The following is a 21,354-nucleotide window of genomic DNA, read 5'->3' on the forward strand; positions in this document are numbered from 1 at the left end:
CACTGACAGGAAGCTGAAAATAAGTGTTAATCCTGGTGAGCATGGTGCCACCATGACTGGTAAGTTCGATATGCATCCCCAATATCAGCAACCTCCATATATGGAGGTCTCCTGGAGGCAGTCACATGTATTGTGGTAAGGAAAACAGGAAAGGGCTGAAGGTATTGGAGATGGACTCAGGGTGTAGCGGAATCTCAATCCCCAACTGGCATTCTTCAAGTGGGTAGTACTAGGTTCCTATGATTCTGTTGTATCCATTATAGGTCTCCTTAGCAAAGAATCTCCAGGGGTGGGTATTAGGAGTGTTAGGAAGAGTTATTGTGGGTGTCAGCAAGGTTAGAATAAATAGCATAAACAGCCATAAGAATAAAGGAAAGGGAAGACTGGGGCACATGGCCTAGGCGGTTGCCACTGTCCCTCCTGTCCCTCCAGATCTCATTCTGTTGGTGGTGGCTCCTCCTCTGCCCCCTCAGTCCTTGATCCATCAGTGAGAGGCAGGCCATCTTCTTGGTCAGGTGATGTCTGGCATTTCTGGCTTGGACACAAATAAGCTTGGCTGGTCCTGTGGAAGGACACAAACCAAATTCCTTCCATTTGAAAGGAGGGGGTCTGGTCCCTTCCAAGGCATCCCATAATTGCACTAAGCTGGGAGGAGTTACCCCTGGTGGTGTGACTATGCTTGGCCCAGGGAGTGCACTATTAGGAGGTGTGGCCTTGATGGAGGAAGTGTGTCACTGTGGGCATGGGATTTAAGACCCTTGTCCTAGCTGCCTAGAAGTCAGATTTCTCCTAGCAGCTTCCATATTGGCTTTTTATGACACTGGTATCACTGTAGCCCGGGCTGACTTGCAACTAGATAGTTCAGGCTAGCCTTGAACTTTTAGTGATCCTTCTACCTCAGTCCTCAGTCTCAGGAAGTGGAATTACAAATTTGATCTATCAGGCCCAGTTGGCATCCATTTTAAACAAAGAAGTAGTCAAAAGTGGTGGCACACATCTGTAACCTCAGCACTTACAAGGTAGAAGAAAGGAGTAAACGTAATTCCCTTTCTCTCTTTCCAGAGAGGTCTGTAAAAGCTTACAGACATTTTATTATCACAGTGAAGGTGATATTAGAAGGGGTGCTAACCATTAGATCTAAGCTAAGATGCTAAAAAATATTAACACACAAGACAGCCTCCCACCAAAAAAAAAAAAAAAAAAAAAAAAAAAAAAAAGACAATACCAAGTGTTAATACTGAACCTGAAAATTCCTGTTCTAGGGTTTTATTACTTTTTCATTTATAACATAAACAATTATAAGACCTCCTTCTGCAGAATATTTGATTACACTGTGATCTCTGAAACTGTTATTTACTGAAAAAACCTGTTTCTAGTTGTGGTGTGGCTCTGCCCTTAGCACACACCTTTTATCCAAAACTATAAAGGTAAAGTTAATACTATATGTTTGTACGTGATACACATGTCAGAGGACACCTTTGAGAAGTTAGCTCTCTCCCTCCCCCTTTCCATAGGCTCCAGGGATTGCTTATCACCAGGCATGCATGGTGTCCAGGGAGGTCAGGATATAAGATTCCCTGGAAGGGGAGTTAAGGAAGGTTGTGAGCCACCATTATGAATTCTGGGAATGAACTGAGGTTCCCTGCAAAACCAGTCAGTGCTCTTAACTGCCATGTCATCTCCAACTCACGCTTCTGCTTTTTTTTTTTTTTTTTTTTTTTGCCTTTTATAGGATGTTAAATAACAAAGACCTACTTTAGAAATAGAATTCATTTACTATTATTTAAGTGTTTCAAAATGTATTTTCAGGCTGCTAAACTATTATAGGGTAATTCATTATTAAGATCTGCATTAAAATGGTACCTAATTATAAGCAGTCTGAAAACTATCTGACAATACATACTAATAATCTGAAATAGTTACAAGTTGTGACTCAGCATTTCCATTCCTAGACAAATATGCAATAGAGAAGTGTACACATACATTCACCAAACAAGAATGTTGTCCATAGCACCATTTATAATAGTCCAAAACTAGAAATTCTCAAATGCCCATTGACAGTAAAGTCAGTAACAAATTCTGGAAGTATTTCAAAAATAAAGATTGAATACTATATAGCAATGAGAATGACATAAAACAACATGGGTAAATTTTAACTTTGGGATATTGAACAATGGCTTCCAAAGATATCCCAGGTTTAATCTCTAGACCCTGTGAGTATCACTTTACCTGGGAAAAGACTTTCCAAATGTAATTAAGGATCTTGTGTTTGGAGAATTATCTTGGAATACAAAGAGGTAGAGGAAGACCTGACTATAAAAAGAAAACATGGCGTGGAGACAAAAACAGGTGTTGGCAAAAGAACACATATGGTATGCACTCACTGATAACTGGATGCTTGCCCCCAGAAAGCTCTGAATACCCAAGAAACAATTCACAGACCTTTAAAGCTCAAAAAGAAGGAAGGCCAGAATGTGGAAGCCTCAGTCCTTAGAAGGGAAACCGAAACACTCACAGGAGGTTTAGGATCAAGTGGAAAAGCAGAGATTGAAGAGGGGATCATTCAGGGGCTGTCTCACTTGGGGATCTATCCCATGAGCAGCCATTGGGCCCAAGCACTATAGTTGATGCTGGGAGGTGCTTGCTGACAGGAACCAGATAGGTTCCTCAGGGGCTCTGCCAGAGTCATACAGCTGAGCATGCTTGCAGCTAACCATCAGACTGAACATAGGGACCCCAGTGAGGGTGCTGGGGTGGGGATGGGGGGGAATGAAGGAGCAGAAGTGGGTTATGGCCTCATGGGAAGAACAACATTGTCAATCAACCAAATCCTCCACAGCTCCCGTGGACTAGAACACCAACCATTGAGCAAGGCCCATGGCTCCAGTGGCATATGCAGCAGAGAATAGCAGTGTCTGGCATCAATTCGAGAAGAGGCCTTTGGTTCAGGGAGGACATGTTTTCCCAGTGTAGGGGAATGCCAAGGCATTGAGGTGGAGAGGGTGACTGGGAGTTAGTGCACCTTTGTGAAGACAAGTAGAGGGCTGGGGGACGGGAGCAGGGTAGACAAAGGAGATAACATTTCAAATGTAAACAGAGAGTATCTAATAAAAAATTAAACAAACAAACAAACAGGCTTTGGATGTAGGAGAAGGGGTAATTAGTAAAGAATGTTACTAATTTCAGTTAGAAGCTGAAAGACTCCCATCACCTACCTGTAGAAGGAGCCAGTTCGGCTGATAACTTGATTTTGTACTAATGGAACTGTTTGGGACTTCAGATGGCTACAATTGTTGGAGAATAAATCTTTTTAAGTCACTAAGTACTTGCTATAGATAAAAGGCAACATTCACAAACATGAAAAATAAAAAGGGCAGATTACCTATGGCTGCATTCACCTAAAATATTTTTTAAGGCAAAAATAATCTAGTTGTTGAGAGGAGAGGACTGTTAAAACATTGGTAAACAGGAGGAACGATGATCCACAGTCAGAAAAGTTACTGCAGCTGAACAGGAAACCCGTCTTGTTCAGGACTGTCACAGCCACAGTTTGCAAAAAGTGCAGCTATTGATTAATGCAATGTAGTGTCAATTAGATGTACATTCCTGAGGTCTTTTATCTGTTGTAGCTTTGTCTTTTTCTTTTCCTTTTCATTACATCAGGTATATTGCCCTGTAAATTGTGGTAGTGGTACCAGGAATAAAAAATTAAGGAATTTTTAACTTTTCAAAAAAAAAAAAAAAATACATTGGTAAAAACCAGGCAGGGTGGTGCATATGCCCTTAATCACAGCAGTACTATGGCAGATGCAGACAGTTCTCTTGTAAATTCAAGTCTACCCTAGGCATATAGTGAGACCATGTCTAAATAGGAGAAAAATAAAGTTCTGGGGCTGGAGAGATGGCTCCTCCAGAAGACCTAGGTGTGGTTTCCAGCACTCACATGGTGGCTCACAACCTGCTGTAATTGGGTTCTAAGAATCCAACATTGTCCTGGACAACCAATACACACGTGGTGCAGACGTAGGTACCTATATGGAAAACACCCACACGACACATTAGAAAAATGACAAAAGACAGGAGGAAGGACTCTGAATTTTCTTACCACGTCCTGTGTTTTATCTGAGAGCTATGTTTAGTTTGTGAAACTTTTAAAATCTGTGCCCTCTTCTGTATACATGGTATACATAGTTTTAAAAGCAGTCCCCCCCCCCCCCTTTGGCTATGTGTGGTGGCACAGATGTACAACACCAGCACCTGGAAGGCTAAGGCAAGAGGTTGCTACTACGAAGCCACTTGGGCTTGCTGAGCAAGCAAGATGTTTTTGCTTTTTCTTTTTAAGAAAAGAAAAAAGATCATTTAGCCTTAATCTGCTAAAAAAGAAATAGCTATTTGAGATGGGAAAATTTTTACTAAATAACCTTACTTCTCAAAAAATAGGGATTTTGTTTCTCAAAGACTGAGCCATCTTAATAACTACAGCAGCAGATAACTAAGTGCTAAGAATGAGATGCTTAGTGAGCGTTTTTGTTGTTCCTGCATCTGGGCATGACAAACACCAGCCAAGCTGTTCTCTGAAAGAGCAGTAAACTAGCGAGACGGGGGCACTACAGATAGCCAACGCCTTTGGGTTTACCATTCTCCAAAGTAGTGAAAATGGAAACAGAAATTGCCCTATAGTCATTAAATATAAAACCAATTTATAAAACACATCAGAATTTTATTGCTTGAAGAATACAGCATATGAAATTACAAGAACATCAAAATTAAAAGTCACTAGGCTTCAAACATATAATACATTATCAGATGCAGTAAAATATTAATTAACCTGAAGTCTGCATCAGAAAGAAAAAGGTATGGAAAATTATCCAAATTGTTTACTTGAGAAACATATACTTAAAACAAAATAAAAGAATGTTACAGTACAAATTAAAAAAGCCAAAAGTGACTAACTTATTTCTGTAAACTAAACTATCTACCTTTGGTACTTAACCTTTCTGAAAAAAAACGATTCCTTCTATTTTTTTCAAACACATCATGGGCATATCCATGAAATAAGTTGAAATAACTTCAACATAAAACATTCAGCAAAATTACTACCTTTTTTACTACCCTTTTTTGTTATAGGGGGAAGAATATTTGATAAATGCACAATAATATGCATATAAATTTCCCTTCTAAAACTGAAAAATATGAGTATTAAGAAATCTAATACTTATAAACATTTCTTAGCTCTCAAAATTGAAATCCTAGCAAGCTGGAATCTCTTCTGGGGCTTGGTGAACACATATTTAAATGGCTTGGCAACTGACATGGGAGTTAATGACTTATATTATCTTAGGTGGCATTTTTCTGTCTCCAAAATATAAGTAATATGCCATTTCACCAAATACACTGGGCTCCTCTCACAAACACATTGCATTTTATGCACTGAAACCAAATTAGAGCTGCTCCCTTTTAACAAGCAAGTTAACACTTAATACAGGGCTGGTCAGTTATGACACTTTTTAAGCAAACACAAAACTTTTAAAGCTATCACTAAAGTATGATGACGGGGACAATGATGTCATATCAAAAGTTAGCACAGGATTCTTTAGGCCACCTAGTCAAGAAAATGTAAATGCTCCACTAAAACCAAACAATAAGTAAACTACACGTTAACTAAAAATGAAAAGCTCTTTCCATAGCAGGCATGCTCATCGCTTCCTCTCACTTACTTCCCTAGCAAAGGTTTGGATACCCAGGAACCTCAGTCAGACCAACAGAACCCAACCAATGCCTTGTGAGCCCCACCTACGTACTCAAAGACGGACTAACAACTAATACTATGAACAATTACTCAACTGGAGTGAAATAGTAAGAATCGTGACAATCTTCAAGAATAGCCAGTTTCTGAAATGGCATAGTGTAGTTCAAGATAAATTATACTATAATAAAACTAGTCTTCACTGCTACACAAAACAGTAACAAAATCAAAAACATAACTCACCAAATTTATACAACTACTAGTGAATACATTTCCTTCCTAGTTATTGAATGTCTTGGGATTTCTTCTAAACAAGTATATTTGAGCATATATAATTGTTGCCTGAATATATACTCACTTTAAAAGACAAAAAAGTTAGATACAATATGTAACTGAACCTTTTCACCACCTGATTCAATGTGTTCTGCATCACACCATGCCCCATCTCAATATAAATTCTCAATTTCAGTTCAGTTAAAAGGGCAGAGAAAATACAAATACAGATTAAGAGATCTCTATAAATGTCACTGTATTTTTATAAACCTGAAGTTGTCTGTAACACTGTTTATTGACCAAATAAAGGGTTCACACTGGTCTAAGATTCCAGAAACACCATTATAAATTCAAAGTTGATATTGTACTTAACCTTAAATTTTCAATAGTTCAGAGACAGTTTTACATGTACAGCACAGTAGTTGAAACCTGACAGCAGACGTCTCTAAAATACCAATGGTAAGTCCGCCAAGATGAGTTTCTTTCACTGTTTTCTTATAGAGGAAACAGAAGCCCAAATGGTGGATTTCAGATATCATCATCTTCTTCTTCATCTTGTGAAGATCCCGCCTGATTGGATGCGCTGGCTGAGGCTGCAGCAAGCTGGGCTTGTTGAGCAGCTTGCTGCATTTGAAGCCATTCCTGCTGGGCCAGTTCTGCTTGTTGCTGTCTAGCCTAAGAATTAAAAACATAAAAGCAAGTGTATGCATTCTAGTTAAATATAAATTCAACCAACACACTTACTTGTTAAATGTAGATATTTTCCAAGTATGACGTAATTACGACATATTTAGAAAACAATAACTTTAATATTTTGAGTTCAACTGAGGAAGTTGGAAGGTTAATAGAGAGGCTAGAGAGTCTGGCTTAGCAGTTAAGAGTACTGGGTTCTCTCCCAGAGGATCAGGTTTGATTTCTAGCACCCACATGGGTGATCACAACTTTCTGTTATCTTCATTTCCAAGGGATCCAATACCCTCTTCTGGCCTCTGCAAGTAATGTACACATGTACATAATTTTGGTGGCTTAAAAAAATCTCCAGCACAGTTAGGGCAAAATACCAGAAAGAATATAACAGTTACCCTGATATATTCTTCTAAGTTCATATTTTACCCTTTTCTACCCTCATGCTTCCAAAGAAACCTAGAACATAAAATTTTCTCAACTGTATACCAGATTTTTGCATTTTCATAGTCTTTCTTTTTATCAAATCTACCTAAAATTTACTAAATTTCACTTACTGTTTAAATTGTACTCTTACTTCAAATAAAACTGAAATTTTTTTTCTCCTTCCTGCACATGTCAAGGTGTCATCAGGCAAGAGAATTAACACTGGTTCCAGGAACCAATTTAAACAAGTAAAAAGACTATTAACCAAATATAAAATTGGTAAAAGTAACTAAAAAAGCAAAAGAACACTAAGACACCAGGGAGATGCCAAATATAAGCAGCAGTCACAAATCTAACCTGGAACAAAAGAAGAGGCTAGAGAGTTTAAAACGTATGCTTGAAGGAACTCGGTGGAACTGAACTCAGACTCCAAAGAGCAGGAGTATTCACTAAAGTATGAAAACATGAAAAACCCACCTGTGGGGACCCACACCTAAGAGGGTACAGGTTCAGGCTGGTTCTGAACAGAGAAAAATGCAGATTGGATTCTGTTGCTACTACAGGACAAACTGGTACAGTCAGTGCAAAAATGTTTCTGGACACTGGGTGTGATGGCATACACTTATAATCCCAGCATTGGAAGACAGAAGCAGCCTGGGTGACAAATGCAATTCGATCTCAAAAGACCTAATAAATAATTGTTTCTGAACTGGTGAAAAGAATCAAAGAATAAAGAAAAGAAGCAAGGCCCACTTGCTTACACCAGCCTCTATTGGTAGTAGAAACTAAAGAGAATTTCAGATTGCAACAGTACAGTGGTCTCCCCATATGTAGTTTCAACTTTCATGATTTCTGTTACCTGGAATCAACCAAAATATTAAGTGGAAAATTCCAGAAATAGCAAGCAAGTATCTTAACCTGCTGAGCCATCTCACCAACCCATCTTATAGAATCTTATGAGGACTAAATGAACAAATATATACAAATTGCTTGGTAATGTGATTAACAAATGGTCAAAACTCAATAAATATTGGAAAATTTTTTTCTCTTATTTATTTTATTATTTTAATTACATATGTGCACTTATGTGTCACATATAGGAGATATGTGCAATGAGCACTGGTACCCTCAGAGGACAAAAGTGTTCAACCTCCTTGGAACCTCCCAATGTAAGTACTACGCATACTTAACCAGAATTCTTTTTACCCCCTTATTTAATGCTACTTGGATCTTTGCCTAATACTGTTTAAGGTTCAAGTGCACTGATGTTTGGTGGTATGCTCCTGTTACCTAGGTACCTGGCGGCAAAGAGGACTATAAGTTCAAAGCCAGCTTGAAAGGACACCTTGCTATACAGAAAGGGTGTGCGCGGTTCCCTGTGTTCCACTCACACTAAAATCTGGCAGTGTACTTATCACTGTGACGCTCAGCGATGTCTACAAGCATTCTCATGCTTCTAAATGATGACTGTATCAGGAAAAAAAGAGAAAGTCCAAGAGGTATTTGATTTAGAAAAACCAGAGTCAAACTGGCCAAGTTTTAAATATCTGACTTTGTAATAAGCAATGAGCTGAAGAAAGAATCCTCTAGTTATATATGTTGACTTATGAAGTTATTTTAAAAAACAAAACAAAACAGCGATTTTGGTAGATTTCTAGTGAAAATAATTCAAAACATATTACTTACTTTTGCAAATAATTCCTGTTGCTGTCTCAGTAATTCTTCCTCAGGAATGCCAAGGTTTTCCAAACGAGAACTGGCCTTTCTTCGTTTTAATGCTACTGTCTTGCATTCTTGTAAGACTTCTTTTACTTCACTGATGTAAGAGCCAAAGCCCAAACTCTCGAGTGCTACAGAAATCAAAATATGAAAAGGTGAAGAAAATAGAGCTTTCTCTCACATATGAAAACATTTCTTTTTTTGGGTTAGTTTCCCTTTGGGAGATAAGACCATTGTTTTCTAGTGTTACACATATTTCACAGTTATTTAACAATTGTCTGGGTGACTAAGACAAAATACTTTTATCAACCATTATTCTTTAAGTTTTTTTATTTGTGTGTATGAGTGGGGGCGGGGAGATGATGAAGGGGGAGAGATCTGTACATGTGAGTGTAGTGCCCACAGAGGCTAGATGAGGGCACAGGATCCCCAGGAGCTGTTGTAAAGCATCTAATGGGTATGAGGGAACCCAAATCCTTCTGCAAGAGCTGCATCATACTCTTAACCTGAGCAGTGTCTCCAGTCCCATATTCATCTATGTCCTTAATACTTGACTACAGACTGGTTAAAGCCTGTTGTAGTTATTCCCAGGTCTGCCTCCTAGCTATATGTTCCCAGAAGTAAGACTCAGACTATATTTATAAACACCTTGGCCATATAGCTACTCTGACTGGATCATAACTAAAGATAACCCATTTGCTTTAACCTACATTTCGCCCCATGGCTGGTTACCTATGCTTAGTTAGGAATTATGTGTTTGTCTCCTCACCTCTTTTAGGGCTTCTCCCTCCTCTCTCTCTCTTTCCCCTCCAAGCCCCCCCCAACTCTTTCTCTTCCCAATGTCCCACCTCTATTTTCTCCTATAGGCCATAGGCTTTTTAATTGACAGGTAAGGCATCCATAGAATATACAAAATGATCTCTCTAGACTTTTCCCTTTGGGTCCAATAAAAGTTTCTTTATTTCAAATATAAGTTTAATACAATTATAACAATTATGAAAACTACAAAGTATGATATACATTTATAAGGTCCAGTCCATTTATATTTGGCAACTTAAAGTATTTTAACATCTCTTAGTGAGTTTACAATTTTGTATCTAAATCATTTTTTAACTTATATTAGCATCCTAAAAACATTTTAAAACCTAGAACATCTTTTAAATGCTAAACAACTTAAGTTTAATTCTGAGATTGTAACTCTAGTTACAATCTAGTCTTCAACCCCTTCCCCCTTCAGAGACTAGAGAGAGACTGGAGAAGGAACAGATATTACTGGAATATGCAGAAAGCTCAAGAACACAACTTCCAAAAATTAAGGGAATGACAGAGACAGCCCTCAATATTCTTTAAAATGTTGGAGCATCTATTCCCAGCCTTCTGGCCCAGAACATTTGACAGACCTTAAGTGAAGCAGGAATTGAAGAATAATAAAAGAAAAGGAAAGCTAAGTTAAAAAAAAAAATCATAGAGAGGAACATCTAATTTAAATATAAGAAAATAAAGTCCTTAGGGAAAATTTTAAATTAAAAATGATTTTTATATTTTGGATAGAGGGAAGCATAATAACACACGGCATCTGAAGTCTGTATGATCTCGCTTCCCTCATCAGCACACAAACGCTATTTTCCTGTTATTATGGCTTTCCTATTTGTATGTCCTCTCTGGGAGAGGTCAGGGTAAGGGAGGACTGGAACCATGAGCACATGGCCAGGACAAACAGCTAGTGTTTGGAGCACACCACTGAGGTGTCAGCCAGGCCTGCAGTTAGAAGAAAACATTAGGGGTTACCCTCCCCCCACCCCGTAATTGTAACCATAGCCTGAGTCTCATTTATTTGTAAGCTAGTTGGGGAAAGCTTAGCTTGGTTGTACTACAAAAGCCTGCAGAACACTTCAAGGCACAGGCCTTCATTTTCCTCTTATTTGAATAAGAAAATATCTTTCATGACACTCATAGTAAGTCAAGCATCATTAAGTCTGTCACTTTCTTAAATACACAAATGCAAATATCTGGAATGTATCTGTTAATGACAGTTTGGTCCAATGTAAAAAAAGTAGGCAGGAAAGATGAAAGAATAGTTAAGTTTTTCTCTCCTCCATTACACCCAGAGTATAGTACTTAATATACGCTTGTCCCAATAAAGGAGAGGACTGAGTATTTCAGACTGAAAAAGAAAAAAAGTACTGTACAGCCCTGTTTAAATTACACAAATCAACTTTAGCCAAGTATAAACTGTTGTCTTGTAGGCTGGCTGCTCCACTGTTCTCTACTTGCCTATAGGCAGAAAAACAACAAACAAACAAACAAACAAACAAACTACCTCAAGAAGCGGCAGCTCTAAAAGCACCTGAATTAATCTATGTAAGGAATCACCCTAACAAACACATTTTGGACTAAAAACAACACACAAATTAGCAACCTCTAGATTCTGTAGTTTATTTGTGGGAGGGAAGAATATGATTATTTTTCACTTAAAATACAAGATGATGTAGGCCAAAGTAGAGTCTTGCCTCATCAGCTCGGCATGAAGACCCCTGGCAATCACTTCAGCCAGGGTACAGCACTTCCAGAAAACTAGGAAACATGGAGTCTGAATCATTTATTGCTACATTCTGACCACAATGCTAAATACATCAGTAAGTGTGGGGCTGTAGGAGAAAACAAAACAGATAGAAAGCACTTGCCTAAGATGCATGAGGCCCTGGGTTCAATTTCTAACAGCATCTTCAAAAAAAGATCATTTTAAACCAGGTGTGGTGGCATATACCTTACTTAATTCCAGCCCTTGGGAGGCAGGGGCAGGGGCAGGAACAGATAGAGGCAGGCAGATCTCTGAGTTCCAGGACAGCCAGGGCTATGCTGTGAGACTCTTTTCCAAGAAAAAGAAAAAAATAGAAACATGAACCTTTTTTCTTTGTTGAACTGGGCAGCAGTGGTGGCATATCTCTTTAATCTCAGCACCTGGGAGGCAGAGATAGGCTGATCTCTGAGTTCAAGGCCATCTTGGTCTACAAAATGAGTTCCAGGACAGCCAGGACTAAACAGAGAAATCCTGTCTCTAAAAACCAACCAAAGGGGGTGTGGGGAGAAAGGCTCTCAAAACAAAACTCAAAGTGATTACATAATATTAAATGGCAGTAAAATATATGCTAATTTGAGCAAAAGTATAGACATTCTTATATATTTAATGGCAACATTACAAGAAGAGGGTAACTTTGTGAATGACAACAGGCTAATTCCTAACATTAATGGATTCCCATCATCACACAAAGGGAAATAGCCTGAATAACTGAAGTTAGCATATTCCAAAGTTGAATTTTTAGGATATGGCTTGCTACTGCTGCAGTTCAATGGTCATGTCAATATGAACTCTAAATATATCCTAGAAAAGAATGAGCTTTCCCCAAAGAAGACAGATTGTGTTATTAGATTTTTGGAACAATTACCACTTCATTTGGTACAAACAAATGTTTAGGCAAATCCTACCGAAACCCATACTTTTCATTAAAAAGTTGATGTTTGACAAAGGTGGTTCTTCTCTTCTTTCAGAGTCAAAGGAAATGTTAGCTATTTGTTAAGTATCTTCTCAGAGACTTATAAACTCAAAAGAAAAAACAACTTGGCTTCCATTTTTCTTACCAGTCAGCAAACCAAACAAGTAGGGAAAAAAATACTAGTTTTAAGAATCAAATATGTCTGGCTGGAGAGATGGCTCAGCAGTTGAGAGCACAGCTCTTTCAGAGGTTGTGAGTTCAAATCCCAGCAACCACACGGTGGCTCACAACCATCTGTAATAGGATCTGATTCCCTCTTCTAGTGTGTCTGTCACCTACAGTGTTCTTATATATAAACCTTTAAAAAGAAAGAATCAAGTATGTTAGCTGGAAATGTAGCTTGCTTAGCACATTGTGTGGACGTGCTGAACTTGTCCCCAAGTTCAGCACGTCCACACAAAAGAACCAAATAAGCAGCAGGGAATGGTAGTTATATGTCCCTGATCCCAGTATTCAAGAGACTGCAGGAAGAGGCTCTACTCTATGTTTAAGGCCAGGCTAGGCGACAGAGTATAATCCTGTTAGCATCTTGACTTTCCTAACCCTGAAAAAAAAAAATATTGCTTTTTTTCCTTAGTTATCTACTATGTATATACTATGTGTATACTCTGCTGAAATGGCAGAGTATATGTGTATGTAATATGATAATTATATATATAATGTGATTATATATATAAATATAAACATGCACCCATACACACACACACCCATCATGGCTCTACTACCTACTTGGGTTGACTTCTGTCATGCTAAGTACTCAGTCTTGAGAGACATCCACACCAGAGCAGGAAGTATTTTAAATCTACTATCAGCACAGGATAAAGGCTCAAAAATTAATCACTTGCTCTTGTCAATACTGACAGCGCAAAATGGAAATGTTGCATATAAACAGATGTGTTCTCTATTCGACATTAACAGTTTCCTGTAAAAAATTTTAAGACTTAAATTTATAAGGCAATGACAGAGAAATACCGACCTAGTATTATTAAATTTGTTCCTTTTAACTTTAAAAGTAATCAAGAATTTTTTCACATTTTCAATAGATTATAAAACAGAAGTGATTGTACCAAACTGAATAAAACTTTCTCATAAGACTTCATGAAAAGCCACAGAAAGTATTTACCAAAAATTGCCAAAAGCAACTTTCGTCTCCTTTCCCTGTAACCATCAAAACAGTCTCCCAAACCCCCACTTCAAATCTTTTCCAGCAAAGGGAACAAACTGCTGAAACCTTTATAAGTGCTTTTCAAAAAAGCTTAAATATATATTCACATACAAAATGGGAACCGCAGGAGGGAAGGACAGGCTGTAGCTCAGAAATAGAATGCTGACTGTCATTCGTCAGGCCCTAAGTACAAGGGAGTGCTGTCCTCCCCGCCCTGCCCCAGTCACCTTTTACAAATAATTTTCAAAGAACAATCAATAGTTGGAGGGAGTCAAAAAGAAAAAAAAAAAGGTGGCACTTGCTTTGGTTACCTGGTGATAACTGTTCCAACCATCTTGGCGGGGGGTTTTTTTGTTTTTTTTTTGTTTTTTTTTTAAAGCAAAAATATACTTCCTTTCTGGAAAGCAATTAACTTCACAACACTGAACACACTCGCCATGTTGATAACTTTTAAACTCAAGACTGGGAATCAGACCTAGGACCCTTGTGCATGCTAGGTAGATGATACACCACTGACCTCCACTCACAGCCCAGGAATGAATCCTTTCCTCTACACAGGTGAGAATCTAACTCAACTCACGCCTGAACTTCTAAAACTTAAGTTTCCAAGAGAGAACTTTGAGGTTCCTTTCTCAGTTGTTATTATCTAGGTTTAGCTGTGGGCAGTCGATTCGTGTCGCTTTAAGACCTGATTGGAAACTGTACTAGTTGGATGTTAAGGATGTTTGTTGACCCTAATGTTTGCATTCCTTATTTGCATTAGCTGGATGGGGGGAAAATGTCCGAAGAATGCTACAAAGGTATTTCTTAAGGTGGCTGCACTTACTAGTGAAGTGGAATAAAGGCTCTGTGACATTAAGAGGTTACTCTATTAGCGGGGCTGTTCCCCTGGACCTTCATTTAAACCAAATCCCACACAAATTGCTTACCTTGAATGACATGCTCTGGTGAAATTGTCTTCTTTTCTGACTTGTTACAAATCTCGTTGGCTTCAGAAGATATAAGGTGAATGAATTCAGTGCAGCAGTTCACTACCAGCTCTCGGGCATCGTTGGCCACCCGGACATTAGGGAGAGTCTCTTTGATCATCTTATTTATAGCAGCTCTGGGGATAGTGAGATCATCGTCGTTGCCAGACGAGGAAGCCATCGTACCTTCCTGTCTTTCAAGCCCCAACTTTTAAAGACAGGCTCCCCTCTGGTTCACCACTCCACGAAGATTTCTCAACAGGCTGTCCCTGGAGAGAGATGTCTGAATCCGGGAAGCTCAGAGAAGAGAGTGCAGAAACCAGGAAGAAGCGGGCTCGAGGGCAGGGAACACCCACTGTGTGAGAGAGTTTAGTGCGAATATGAAGGAAAGGTCAGGGGGCCGAGAGCTCTAGGGACACCACTCCCAGGGCTGAAGAACCACCCTGCGTGTCGCCTCAAACGGACTGGCGCTGTCGTCTAACCGAACCTAAACGGCACGGGAGCGCACGCAAGACCGAGGAGTACCCGCCCGGCCGCAGAACCGGGCGGACACACAGCAGGGTCGGCTCTACAGAGCCGGAGCCCCCGCGGCCACCGCCACCAGCAGCGGTTGCAGCCGCCTTGGCCAAACCATCCTCCAGGCACCCGCGCCGCCGCCTCACAACATGTCTGCCGAAGCCGCAGCTGAACGCACGCTGGCTGCCTGGGAACCAAGTGGACTGGGCTGAAAACGGCGGGAGCCGCAGCGGCAGCCGCCGCGGCCAAGCGTTTTGCGGAGAGCAGGCTGTAGGAGCAGAAGCGGCGCTAACGGTGGTCTCCCTACGGGCCGGGGAAGGAGGTTTGCCGCAAGCTGATCCCGACACGCTTTGCGCCACCGGAAGTCTCACTCCCCAGGTCCCACCCACCCTGCTGGACGGATGTCCGTGTGCACGCTCCGCCCTTACCCCCTCCCGGGCGGGCGGGAACGGCGGGTCCTCGCAGCCCCGCAGACTCCGCCTGTCACTCAGCCTGTCGCTGCTCGCCCACAGCGTCTCGGCGTTTCTTCAGTCAGGCCCTAGGGGAACTCGCTTGCTCTGCGGAGGCTTGTGTGAGCAGAAGGGCCAACGGAGGGCCACGTGGCCGAGGAGACCTGGTCTTTACCAAAGAACTTCCTTTTCCTATCTCCTTAGCTGTCGGAATTAGGGCACTGAGTGTAAGGAGCAGAGTGTGGGAAAGCATATCCCCAGTATGTGGAGGAAAGGCCTTTAGAACTACTTAACAGCGTTCAGATCAGAGCTCCCTGTTCTCACTTCTGAGAAAGAAATGAAGCCTTCAAAGAATTGGCTGCCCTCGGTAGTACAAATGACTAAGTCAGAAGTTGGTCTGATCCAAAGTAGTGGAAATGTTTGGCATACCATGAGCTGTGACCCTCTGCACACTTGCTTTTGGAGGAAAGACAAAAAAAAAAAAAAAAAAAAGTTTATCTCAAGCGAGGAGTCCAATATTTGCTTTATCCCAGGTGGTTATTATTCATCGCAGAAATGACATTAAAAAACAAAACAGGTAAAGTTCAGCCAGGTGCTGGTGGCTCACGCCTTTAATCCCAACACTCAAGACAAGATACTCAGGCAGGCAAGTCAAGTTCCAGGACAGTCAGGGCAACGAAGAAAACTGTCTCCAACCACACCAAAACACTTCAGGTACTGTCACAATGAATAGTGGAACTTTGCAACTTTTTAAGCCACTTAAATCCATGTGCACAGTTTAGTACATTGTGTTCCTTACTGATAGATTGTCAGCTGGGCTGTTGGCAATACTTTAAGATGTTTGGTTTCCGGGAGACCATCGCTGTCATCCACACCCTCTGACCCACTGTACTAGGCGTAGCTTCAGCACTGAACTAGAACACTTGAGTACTTTTTTTCATTCATTTTCTCCAGGATGCTCCCTGGGAACCAGATATTCTTTATTTATCATTGCTACTAAGTTTGACCTTTGATTATAAAGAGAAAATTTCTTCAAAATTAGTAAATTTTGGTTCAGATGTGTTAAGACCTAGGTAAAATATTAAGGTCTGGATGTAAAATTAAGGTCTAGGTAACTGTTACCTGGCCAGCCTGCCATTTTGTGCTGTAATTAGATGGAAACTTTGTCATATGGCAGTCATGTCTACAGAGTGCCTTTGAGTACTCCAGAGCGGCTGTCTAAATTGTTTATACCTGCAACCTGGGCTTCTCTTTATTTTACTTTTGTTTTTTGAGTCAGGGCTTCTCTGTGTATCCCGGGTTGTCCTGGAACTCATTCTGGAGACCAGACTGGCCCCAAACTCAGAGACCTGCCTGCCTCTGCCTGCCGAGTGCTGGGATTAAAGGCCTGGCCACCACAGATGAGCCCAACTCCACGTTTGAAACACAGTATTTTTAACTTTAAAAGTTCATGGGACTTTAAGGATAGAAAAGAAGTATAAAGACATAAGGGAACTGTCAGTAAAGACTTTACACACTTAAAGGTCTATTGTAAATGAAATCACATGGGAAAACAGTACAGAGAAAAATTGCTGGAAAATCAAACCAGTTGGAATCAGAAACAGTGGGACACAGCTGTAATGCCAGCACTGGGGAGGGTAAGGCGTGAGGACTGATTGCTCAAAGATGGACTCTGGACAACTTAGTACAGTAGCAAACTGTAAGGTCATAAACAAAAAGAGGTGACATGACTTTGTCAGAAGGTCAGGAAGAAAGGAGATATGCCAACAAAGAACTAAAGAAAGAATGAGAGGGAGAATCAGAATTAGATGCTCTGTGGTATTTAACAGTTGGGTAGATGCCAAGGGTAGTATGCACTTCTGTACTTCCAACAGTTGTGAGGCAGAGGCAAACAGGAAGATCACCATCTTAAGACCAGTCTGAGGTACAGACCCTACTTTCTCATTGGTGGGGAAGACTAAAGAAGCAAAACAGCTTGAGAGAGCTTCGAGGGCAGTGAAGAGCTGTAAAAGAAACATGTTCAGTGGAAAAACAAGAGCAGAACAGAGCAGATTTTGAAAACTGCAAGCAAAATAAGGTCTGTGTAAAGCAAGTACCACGAGCGTTTTAAAAAAACAAATAATGCAGATACATGCAGCAGAAACACCCATACACATACAATACCAGAGAGAATTACAAAATATTTTTAAAGGCCCAGCATGGTGGTACATGCCTTTAACCCTAGCACTTGGGAAGCAGAGGCAGGTAGATCTCTATAGGTTTTAAAGTTCGAAGCCGGGGCTCTGGAGAGATGGCTCAGTGGTTAAGAGCAATGACTGATCATCCAGAGGTCCTGAGGTCAAATCTCACAACCACATCTGTAATGAGATCTGATGCCCTCCTCTGTGTCTGGAGACAGCTACACTGTACTCAACATAAATAAAATAAAATAAATAAATCAATCAATCTTTAAAAGTTTGAAGCCAGCCTGGTCCAGGATGAGTTCCAGGATAGACAAGACTACATAGAGAAACCCTGTCTCAAAGAAACAAAGCAAACAAAAAACCTGGAAGTTACTGTGTATGTGTTATTGTATACCTATAATCCCAGCTCTCTGGAGGTCGGAGACAAGAAGATACACGCACTCCCCCAACCCCATTTCCCAATTTAAAATCACCTTGGGCTACATACAGTGTGAGTGGAGACTAGCCTGAGTCACAGGAAAATCTTGTCTTGAACAACACCAAACAGCAGCAACAACAAGAAAAGGCCTGGAATTTGGAAGCTGTTTCTAATCAATTCAGTTGACACTGCTACATTTCCAGGTGTCAACTCTGTAACTAAGTTTAAAAAAAAAAAAAAAAAAAAACACTTGCTTGAGGTGATAATCCCTTCATAAGTGATGATAAATTTAAAATGTGCTGTTATATGTTTTAATTGATTTGAAACTTGAGTCTAATTCAGTTCTTTGATTTAAACATTTGCAGGGTCAGAAAACCTAATACTGAGTTCAGTCCATAGTGGAAGAACAAAAATTATTCCCAGAGTTGTCCTCTGACCTTAATTTGTATGCTATAGCAGACACATACATACAGACACACACACACACAGACCCAGGGGGTTGGATGGGGAGGGAGGCAGTTGAGAGAGATTGTAAAAATTTAAAGCATTTGCAGCTAGGCATGATGACACATGTCTATAATCTTAGTATTTTGGATAAAGAAGCAGGTTTGGGTGTCCAAATTCATCATCAAGTACATAGTGAAGTGGAACACATTGTAGTCTACCTGAGATCCTGTCTTAAACAAATGCACACACAAACTAAAACCCAAACTTTTGCCAGCTGTGGCTGATGGTGTACACATGTAATTAGTTTCAGCACTCAGAGGCAGCTGGCTTTAAGGTTATTGCTAAGACTTTCTACAAACTAAAGGCAATGTCCTATTGCTGAATAAAACACCTAGACAACTCATTAAATATGGAGAAGTCAACCTGGTGCCTACCTAGAGCCTTCATCCCTACCCCATGGTATTGGAAGGTACTCTGCATGCTACCAGAGGAGAGAGGTAAACACCAACCCAGCTACAAACCCTTCAGTCTACATATGTGACCTGCTTTGCAAGATACGTTAGTGCCACACAGGTACAAAGTTTGTAGAAGCAACCAACTAATATCTGATTTGAGTTAAGGCCCAGTCCAGGAGATGGAACCCATACCTAATGCTACTTGGGTAGAATAGTCCAGGGACCAAATATTCTGCTAAAGGAATATAGCAACAAGATGACTCCTAACAACATTCTGCTGCACTAGGAGATCTGTTATACTCATATGCATAGCTCAGTCATTCTCAGAAAAGCTTCCTTCTACAGCAGATGGGAACAAACACAGTGACCACAGCCAGACAATAGGGACAAAGTTAAAGACCTTGGAACATTCAGCTCTAAAAGGAATGTCTACATCAAATCCCTCCTTCCAAGGATCAGGGAACTCTTTGGAAAAGGAGGCAAGAAAGAGTGTAATAACCAGAGGAGATGGAGAACATTAAGAAATCAAGGTCTTTGAAACCCAGCAGGAATGACATACCAATTTACAGACTACATTCGCAGGACCTGCCATGTCTCCACTAGATGGAGTGCTAGAGCAGAAAGGAGCCATGCACACATCCCATTCCCTAACAGAAGCTATGCACCCTAACACTGCTGTCACCTGAGCTTTTGCTCTTGGCCATTCTGATTGGTGGAAGGTGAAATCTCAGGGCCATTTTGATTTGCATTTCCCTGACCACTAAGCACTTTGAATATTTCTTTAAGTGCTTCTCAGCCATTTGGGATTTCTCTGTTGTAAATTTTCTATTTAGCTCTATACCCCATTTTTTGATTGGGTTGTTCAGGGTTTTTAGAGGTTAGCTGCTTGAGTTCTTTATATATTCTGGATATTAGTCCTCTATTGGATGTGGGGTTAATTAAGATTTTTTTCCTTATCTGTAGGTTGCTGATTTGCCCTGTTGACTATGTCCTTCACCTTACAGAAGCTTTTCAGTTTCATGAGGTCCCATTTATCAATTGTTGATCTTAGAGTCTGAGCCACATTCTGTTCAGGAAATTTCCCCTGTGCCAATGAGTTTGAGGCTCTTTCCCACTTCTATTAGATTGAGTGTATCTGCTTTTATGTTGAGGTCCTTGATCCACTTGTATTTGATTGAGCTTTGTGCAAGGTGACAAATATGGATCTATTTTCATTTTTCTACATTACAGATTGCCAGTTAGACCAGCACCATATATTAAAGATACTTTCTTTTTTCTATTTTATATTTTTGGCTTCTTTGTCAAAGATCAAGTGTCCATAAGTATGTGGGTTTATTCTGGGTCTTCAATTCTATTCCACTGATTGACCTCCTGTCTGCCTCTGTACCAATACCATGTGGTTTTTTGTTTTTTTGTTTTTTGTTTTTTTAATTACTATTGCTCTGTAATACAGCTTGAAGTTAGAGATGGTGATTCCCCAGAAGTTCTTTCATTGTTAAGAATTGTTTTCACTCTCCTGGATTTTTTTGTTTGTTTGTTTTTGTTTTTCCATATGAAATTGAGAATTGAAGAGTTGTGTTGGAATTTTGGTGTGGATTGCATCGAATCTGTAGATTGCTTTTGGTAGGATGGCCATTTTTACTATGTTAATTCTACCAGTTCACGAGCGTGGGAGATCTCTCCATCTGAGGTCTTCTTTGATTTCTTTAAGATGCTCCACCATACCACAGAGGAACGTTCTCCACTATGTTCATTGTGGCCTTATCTGTGATAGCCAGAAGATGGAAACAACCCGATGTCCAACAACAGAAGAACGGAATCAGAAAATGTGGCCCATTTGCACAGTGGAATACTACTCAGCTATTAAAAATGAGGACATCATGAGTTTTACAGGCAAATGGATGGAATTAGAAACTATCATCCTGAGCGAGGTACCTCAGACCCAAAAGGACATGAATGGTATGTATTCATTAATAAGTGGGTATTAGCTTAAAAAGTACAGAATACCCAAGATATAATCCACAGAAGTAAAGAGGGTTAACAAGCAGAAGGGTCCAAATGAGGATGCCCCAGTCCCACTTGAGAGGGAGAAGAAAACAATCAGGGGAGTCAGAAGGAGGGAGGGACTTGAGTGAGAGAGGGGAGGGGGAAGGGAAAAGGGGAACATGACCAGGTATTGGGGTGGGGTTCAGGAGACCAGAAAGAAGCCCTGAGGGCCAGCAGAATGAATGGAAACATGCAACCTTGATGGATGGGAGACTGAGGGAAAGGTGGTTCAGTGGCCAGTCAAACTTGGAATCCATCTCAAGGGGAGGCCTCAAAGCCTGACACTGTTACTGATGCTATGTATG

At 40.3% G+C, this 21,354-nt stretch overlaps 1 protein-coding gene across 1 annotated transcript; it reads right to left on the reverse strand.

Annotated features, from left to right (window-relative positions):
• Positions 1-4,734: 4,734 nt before the first annotated feature.
• Positions 4,735-15,360, reverse strand: DR1 (down-regulator of transcription 1). Its single transcript, XM_080925353.1, has 3 exons — positions 14,497-15,360; positions 8,816-8,979; positions 4,735-6,694 (listed from the first exon to the last, which is right to left on the reverse strand). The coding sequence occupies exons 1-3, from the start codon at positions 14,714-14,716 to the stop codon at positions 6,548-6,550; spliced, it is 531 nt and encodes a 176-aa protein (XP_080781479.1). The 5' UTR covers positions 14,717-15,360; the 3' UTR covers positions 4,735-6,547.
• Positions 15,361-21,354: the final 5,994 nt, after the last annotated feature.

Source organism: Micromys minutus (assembly GCF_963924665.1).
Source record: "Micromys minutus genome assembly, chromosome: 11".
NCBI lineage: Eukaryota > Metazoa > Chordata > Mammalia > Rodentia > Muridae > Micromys > Micromys minutus.

Bases quoted from the DNA above. Each gene is read 5' to 3' on its own strand.
- DR1 (XM_080925353.1), bottom strand. From the start codon at position 14,716: ATGGCTTCCTCGTCTGGCAACGACGATGATCTCACTATCCCCAGAGCT. The intron at 8,980-14,496 runs GTAAGCAATTTG...TGATTTCTGTAG, and splicing joins ACCAGAGCATGTCATTCAAG to CACTCGAGAGTTTGGGCTTT. The intron at 6,695-8,815 runs GTAAGTAATATG...TTTAATTCTTAG, and splicing joins AACAGGAATTATTTGCAAAA to GCTAGACAGCAACAAGCAGA.